The following is an 8,394-nucleotide window of genomic DNA, read 5'->3' on the forward strand; positions in this document are numbered from 1 at the left end:
GCACAGTTGTGTGGCAGAGAATCAGGGTGGTACAGTATGTGTGGGTATGAATGTGTGTGTTTGTGTTGGCCACCCAAGAGCCAAACTTCTGTCTCCCTGTCCATCAACATTCACTTCCTGCCTCACTAAATTTGAGCTGTTAGACGACACAGCCAGACCTGCTGAGTATTTAATGAGCGTCTTGATGGAATGTCTGTCTGTACTGTAGGTACAGTAGAAATGAGCTGGATCTGGTGGGAGTGTGAGCTGCGTGTGGCTTTGGCTGTGTTTACCGTCGAGTGCTAGCATACTGCAGTTTGCAATAAGCATTTTACATACACTCAAAAATCAGTGCAGTGGCGTGTAACGCAGACACTCCTACAAGCCCCTTTGGCAGGTACATTTTATATACAATATATATATATATATATTTTCTTATATATATATATTGAAAATATATATATAAGTCTTTTAAAAAGGCATCTGAAATAATAAAATAAGTGCAATGTTGTGTTTTCAAAAATATAGATTTTTCGATTCATATCGATACAAAATCTCTGAAAAGCTTCTAATGCTAATTTCTCCACAGAATAGATTCACAATACCAGCTGCTCTCTCTCTCTCGTCTCTCTGACAGTGAGTTACACACAAACCCACCTCTCCTTACTCGTTTCATTTGCTCCGGATGAATATTGTTGGTGTTACAAGGCTTAAATTTCAGTGTGGGATTGAGTGTTTTGCGCATTCCCGCAGATTTTGTCCAAAGTGTGCACACATAAAGCCGGCTCTCAGTGCTAAATTGAGTTCTTATTCACTGCTTATTGCACTTACACACACACAAAATAATGTCAAAATGCTTGGCGAGTATTCACGTAAACACAGTCAGTTATGTTTTAGGTCAACGTGAACAGTTGATAAAGAATACGCATGTGTAACAGTATAATGGATCCGTGCGCCAGGTCTTAAAGTGACAGCAGCCTAATATTCCTGCTGCCAAATTATGTGATGCTATTAAAAATAGTGGTGTCAACAATAATCGATTCGGCGATGCATCGCAATGCGGGGCATGCACGATTCAGCATTGATGCGGCTAAGTGCCATAATCGATTATGTCACCGTTTATTTTCTGGCCTTGAGTTGGACAATAAAGTTGTGAAGTTTCAATTACTTCCGAGGTCATAACAACAACAACAATCAAGATGGGTGAGGCGGAGGGAGATGACCGCGATAGACGGGTAATTAAAAACGCCCACAAAGCTTGGAAAGCGGACATCTGGGCACATTTTGGATTCCGGCTTCACACTGGCAGGGCAGAAGCGGTGCGTATGGAGAGCAGGAGCCACGCCCCTTTGTTGTGGATTCACACAGGCAGCGTTTGTCTCGTGCAGCTGAACCGCGGCTCGTATATTGCAAATACAGACGAATATTGTCCATTATGTCACATTTTCCGGTCTTCTCCTCCGAACCCCATCTGTTTCCTGCTTTGATTTATGATGGGCAGCATATATCTGCTGCAAATGCGACCGTGTTCCCCTCTGTCTCATACACACATGCATATAACTTGTTGTATATAAGTAGTTCACATGATAAATGTTACATTAAAGTGAATATATGCTTCTAGTTTTAATAATTTAAACAGGCTTTTGAAGTTTGGGCAAAAACTTCTGGCAGTGTTGTGTTTATTTTATTGTTTTACTGCTGGAAAAAGTTGGCTGTTATTATTGCTCTATTTAATTTCAAATGGTTCTAAAGCAGAGAGAAGAGAAACATTTCTCATTCAAAGCACTGAAAGCAGTGATTTATGTTTTCTTTTTCAGGTTAGAAAAAAAACATATCCAATACCCTGTACCATTCAATTTTATTTAATTTAATGACATTTATGTCAAAGATACAGGAGAGTGATAATACACACATAGCAGCCAATAAAATCTGTTGTTCAATATCTGACTGCTTGTATTGCCTCATGACTGATTAAAAATTTGCCTTGTTGTGTGCAGTAGAATTTTGATGCATCGCAATGCATCGTAGAATCGAATTGAATCGAATCGTTACCTGGTGAATCGTAATCTAATTGAATTGTGAGGGCAGTGCCAATGCACACCCCTAATTAAAAATATCTATATGGCAGGTTTTCTCCCTTGTCAAAATTGTGGCCAGTGAAAATTCTGAGTGGCTAGTATGTATATGTGTGTATATATATATATATATATATATATATATATATATATATATATATATATATATATATATATATATATATATATATATATATATATATATATATATATATATATATATATATATATATATATATATATATATAATGTATATAAATAAATATTTCATATAAAAAATATACATATATATTTATTCACAGTCTGGTCAAATATATCAATAATGAAATAAAAATTGTGGACGATATTCTGGTTTATTTTCACACTGGAAATGGTGGGCTGCATTGTCGAATGCATTGCATTGTGGGATACATTATTTCCCCGGCGAGTGTGCTCTGGTACAGTGTGCTGCACATTGTGGCAAATGTAGGATGCCGAGTTTCACAAAAACATGTCCAGATCTCATTTCCCAGAATCAAAAAACATTATTTTGCATATAAAATACAGCCAACGTTAGGATTGAGATCCTAAAACATATGAATTTCTTCACAATTAATTAGGAGCTTTACTTTTTCGTAGTTCTTATTATTCTCAACAAATCCTTAATAGATTCATATTACTTTTGTACAGTATTTCAGAAGAAAACTGAGATTCAGTAGTTTTTATCTACATACAGTGCACTACCATTTGGGGTCATGATTTTCAGCAAGCATGCATTAAATTGATCAAAAGTCACAGTAAAGACATTTGTAATGTTACAAAAGATTCTATTTCAAAACATTCTATTCATCAAAGAATATCGAAAAAAAAATGTGTATACAAAAATATTAAGCAGCACAACTGTTTTCAACATTGATAATAACCATAAATGTTTCTTGAGCATCAAATCATCATATTAGAATGATTTCGGAAGGAGCATGTGACACTGAAGACCGGGGTAATGATGCTGATTAAATTCCATTTAAAAAAAAATGTTGTTTTAAATTGTAATAATATTTCACAATATTACTGTTTTTACTGTGTTTTTAATTAAATAAATGCAGCAGAAGAGTTTTTTCTTGAACGACCCCAAACTTTTGAACGGTAGTTTAAATTAAAGACATATATACAGTGTGCCGACATCATAAATGATAATAATAATAATTAAATTAAATTAAAAATGTTTTTTTTTTTTTCGTTTGATTTTGATGCTAAATCTGGCACGTCTACTGGTTTCATAAAGTACTGTACGTAATCTGTTCATAATTGTACGCATACAGACAGTTCATATACTGCACAAAGTGTATAAACTGCAAACTCCTTTCTATAAGAAATAGTAGGTAGTCTGTATTTGACTTTCTCGATCACTCTCCTTGTCTTGCCCTTATAAATATCTCTCTTTCTCTCTCGCTCTCTGTGTGTGTGTATGTGGTCTCTCAGCGAGGAGGTGGATGATTCTCAGCCCAACGCTCATGTCACCTCTCCTGTTAAGACCATGATCAAAGGCCCAGCAACACCTGTCAGAAACACAGCAGGTAAGACCCTGAATATCAGCACAACCTCTCTCCTGTCCAGATGCTGACCACAGCGTTCTTCACTGTGCACTGTGTAGCCTATATAATGCTGCACTGCATATACTCTACTTTCCCAATCTAATGTTCAGACACACTGCACTGATAAAGTTACAAAAAATTTTTTTTTAACAAAAATTACAACCCCAAATCAAAAAAAGTTGGGACAGTATGGAAAACGCAAAAAAACAAAAAAGAAGTGATTTCTAAATTTACTTTGACTTGTATTTCATTGCAGACAATATGAACACAAAATATTTCATGTTTTGTCTGGTCAACTTCATGTCATTTGTAAATATGCATCCTTTCCTGTCATTCAGACCTGCAACACATTTCAAAAAAAGTTGGGACAGTAAAGCATTTACCACTTTGTAATGTTGCCATTCCTTTTCACAACACTTAAAAGACGTTTAGGGACTGAAGACACCAAGTGATGAAGTGTTTCAGGTGTAATTTTGTCCCATTCTTCCTGCAAACAAGTCTTAAGGTGGGCAACAGTACGGGGTCTTCGCTGTCGCATTTTGAGCCACACATTCTCTATTGGAGACAGGTCGGGACTGCAGGCAGGCCAGTCAAGTACCCGAACCCTCTTCCTCCGCAGCCAGGACTTTGTAATGTGTGCAGAATGGGGTTTTGCATTGTCTTGTTGAAATATGCATGGACGTCCCTGGAAAAGATGTCTTCTTGAAGGCAGCATATTATGCTCCAAAATCTCTATGTACTTTTCAGCATTAATGGTGCCTTCACAGAAGTGCAAGTTACCTTTGCCAAGGGCACTGACACAACCCCATACCATGACAGACCCTGGCTTTTGGACTTGTTGCTGGTAACAGTCTGGATGATCCTTTTCTTCTTTGGTCCGGAGCACACGGCATCCATTCCTCCCAAAAAATACCTGAAATACTGATTCATCTGACCACAGTACACGTTTCCACTGTGTGATGGTCCATCCCAGATGCCTCCGAGCCCAGAGAAGTCGACGGCGCTTCTGGACACTGTTAACATAGGGCTTCCTTTTGGCACAGTACAGTTTTAACTGGCATTTGTGGATGTAACTACATATTGTGGTACTTGACAAAGGTTTGCCAAAGTAGTCCTGAGCCCATGTGGTGATATCGCTTATAGATGAATGACGATTCTTGATGCAGTGCCGCCTGAGGGATCGGAGATCACGGTTGTTCAGCTTAGGCTTGAGCCCTTGTCCTTTACGCACTGAAATTCCTCCAGATTCCTTGAATCTTTTAATTATGTTATGCACTGTTGAATGTGAAATATCCAAATCTCTTCCTATCTTTCTTTGAGGAACATTGTTTTTAAACATTTCAATAATTTTCTCACGTATTTGTTGGCAAACTGGCGATCCTCGGCCCATCTTTGCTCCTAAAGGATTAGACCTTTCTTGGATGCTGCTTTTGTACCAAATCATAATTACAATCACCTGTTGACATCACCTGTTTCAAATCACATCATTATTTAACCATTTTACCTCATTACTAGCCCTAAATTGCTCCTGTCCCAACTTTTTTTGAAATGTGTTGCAGGTCTGAATGACAGGAAAGGATGCATATTTACAAATGACATGAAGTTGACCAGACAAAACATGAAATATTTTGTGTTCATATTGTCTGTAATGAAATACAAGTCAAAGTAAATTTAGAAATCACTTCTTTTTTAATTTATTTGCATTTTCCATACTGTCACAACTTTTTCTGATTTGGGGTTGTACAAAGAAACGGTAAGAAACACACACTGGATTAAAGTCTGCGTGAAGCAGAAGTTGCGATAGAGTTTTCTTCCCTATTGTGGCATTATATCAAAGTCAAATGGCTTTTTTGGTTAAATGCGGGGTGGGACTTGATTTTGTCATTGGGGAATTGATTGGATGGTTGTGGTTTGCTATTGGTGGATCTCATGTGAGTGACAGGTTGCCCCGCCCTCACGCCGGTAAACACATCATCAGAGAAGAGATGAGCTGCAAGAGGAAGGGGAAGGGATTATTAGGGGAAAAGGAATTTAAAGGTCCCATGGCATGAAATTTTCATTTTATGAGGTTTTTCAACATTAATATGAGTTCCCCTAGCCTGAATATTGTCCCCAAGTGGATAGAAATGTTGATCGGTGTAAAACCGAGTTGTGGCTGTCTTTCTCTGCCTTTGAGAAAATGACAGGCCAGACTAGCCAATCCTGAAGTCTCCTGGTTTGACGTCCAAGCAGGAACGGTTTCCTCCCTTTCCTCCGCCCAGAGAATCTGGCACGCCCATGCAAACGCTCGTCGAGAGATCATTGCATCATTGCTTGTGAACGAGTGAACGCTGGCAGTTTCTCAGTGTTTGGATGTACAAATGAAAACAGAAGTCTTTTTTCAGTTCCTTCTGATCTGTGATCAGTGATTTCTGATGTGTAGCTAATTATTTATTATTCGTGCACACAATGCGGCTTCTCTCTCTCCAGACAGAACGGTGTTTTCGTGTTTTATATCTTGTGAGTCAGTGTTTTTGTACGTCCTCGTCGCGTCTATCGGTTCTAAAATGTGCATACAGTCATGAGTTTCTGCTCAACATCAGCAGAGATAAACCTCACACACGCCGAAGCTCGGCCTTCAACATCCCCGACCCACAGTACTGCATCTGGCCCACAGCGGAGGCACCAAACGCGGCGTGAGATTAAGCAGAAGGGGGGTAAGCTTGAGCATATCCGGGCTAGCCAGCCTAGCCCCACAATAAACTGGATTACATCCGATTACTGCTGTTGTGTCTTTGTTTGCGCTGTGTACTCAACGCGCGTCACTGACGCTTTTATTTTATTTTAAAAATAATGCTATTATCAACACTTACTTTTAACTCGTTCATCTCGACAGCTGTAATGGTACTTTGCATGTGTTACAAAGTTGGTAGAATAATGATGAGGACTCGGTGTGACTGGGACTCGTGTTTATTCAGAACTCTCAGATACAAACACAATAAACTCGCGCTGACTGACAGCGCTCTCATAACTCAGTAGTTACTATAAATAACTTTGTTTGCAATCGCTGAGCTCAGTCTCTGATACATTAGTGATGTCCGGTTCGCGAACGATCTTTCTTTTGAACCAGTTCTTTTTAGTGAACCGAATCAGTTCACCAAATCGGACTGAATCGTTCTAAACGGTTCGCGTCTCCAGTCAGCGCTGATCCATAATTTACTAAAGTTACTAACTTTCTGACATGAGTGACAGTCCCTCCGACTAGAAATAGACTAATAACCTAAAGTATATGCTGTAACTAAAACAGTTCAGACATGCTGAGAACTGATGTGAAGTGAACTCAGGTCCATCCGTCTCCCTGGCAGACTCGTGCCTGCTCGTGCCTCGATAAACCACGCCCCCTCCGCTCATATAAAATGCAAAGATGTCAGCCAATCACAACAGTGGGTGTTTTTACTGAAGTCTCACAGCAGACACGCCTCTTGAAGCAGGGCATTCAGCCACAGGGCAAACAGCAGTATAGAAAAAATGCCTTTTATTTCTAAATTATGACATTTTATGATGTAAAAGTCATACTAACAATATAAGTACAGCTCAGGAAACATTATAAAATAATAGAAAAATGCCATGCCATGGGACCTTTAAAAAAATAATGATGTGCACAAATACATTTTTGATGATAAATACTGCAAAATTCCATGAAAAAAATAAGAGTTGTCGATTTTGATTTCATGATGGCTTTAACTGGCATTCTTTCTCTAGAAGACAAACTGACATCTCTAGGGTTAGGATTAAGTAATAATACTTCATTGTAATACTTCAGCCTTAATTGTAATACTTTACCCGCTCCATTTTTGCTTTGTGGCTCCCTTGGCGTACCGCGGGCCAAAAAGAATATATACAAAAGATAATTTTGTTAAAACAAATTCTTTATTAAGGTACTGAGGTATATTTATATGGGTAGGTGCTTGTACACATATGAGAAAATGCATGTAGCGGACACACCTTAAGACAAGCCAAAGCTCTTATAAGTGTGTGTCTTTTGGCAGGTCTCATTACTCCCACTTTTGGCGTTGTGAGCAACAGTACACCTTTGGGCCCCGCCTTAGACCGCCCCATGCCCCGCCCACACCCAAAAGACGAAGCGTCATTGGTCCAGATGGCAGAACACATCCCTGCTGGAACACGCACTCCTATGTGTGCTCACTGCGACATGGTTATCAGGTAAGCAAACAAGTATTCAGTGAAATAGTCCATTTTTGCTGTGCTTTGTAAGATGCTGAGTCAGAATTGGTCCAAAATGAGGTATTTTATAAGGCTACACATAATGCTGTTTACCATTTGAAACACCTACAGTGCTGTCTAGTTGGGAAACTCGCTAGCTTTTGGAAGTAATATACAATATAAAAAAAACTGTATAATGCAAAATGAATGTGATATCTGAAAACCACAACATCTGGCTCTATTGCTTCATTGTTATTGTTAGTCCAGAAACATTATTCCAGTTTTAATTGAACACACAATGACATTGACATTTCGTTTTCTTTGCACCTCTAGCACAGTATTACAGGATGTCATATTCATAGAATCATAATATCATTAATAGTTGAGTATAGTTTCGCCATGAAAATGTCACATGTTCATACTGAATAGCTTTCCTCACAGGCCTCCATATGACCTCTCACTTACCCTTTTTACCCTCAAATCTGCTGCTCTTTATGATTGTTTTCTAATACATAGAGAGCGGCCTATGTAGGCAGCATTATAAGGCGTAATGGGTGCTTGTCTTT

The 8,394-nt window shown here is 38.7% G+C and overlaps 1 protein-coding gene across 2 annotated transcripts in view; it reads left to right on the forward strand.

Moving 5' to 3' along the window:
• pdlim5a (PDZ and LIM domain 5a) overlaps window positions 1-8,394 on the forward strand; it is a 91,780-nt gene that overhangs the window by 76,830 nt on the left and 6,556 nt on the right. For both annotated transcript variants that reach the window (XM_079815878.1, XM_079815877.1), the window contains 2 exons: window positions 3,513-3,607; window positions 7,654-7,828. In XM_079815878.1, coding sequence (XP_079672004.1) covers window positions 3,513-3,607; window positions 7,654-7,828 — 270 coding nt within the window. The remainder of the gene's footprint in view (window positions 1-3,512; window positions 3,608-7,653; window positions 7,829-8,394) is intronic.

Source organism: Gobio gobio, assembly GCF_949357685.1.
Source record: "Gobio gobio genome assembly, chromosome: 4".
NCBI classification, from domain to species: domain Eukaryota; kingdom Metazoa; phylum Chordata; class Actinopteri; order Cypriniformes; family Gobionidae; genus Gobio; species Gobio gobio.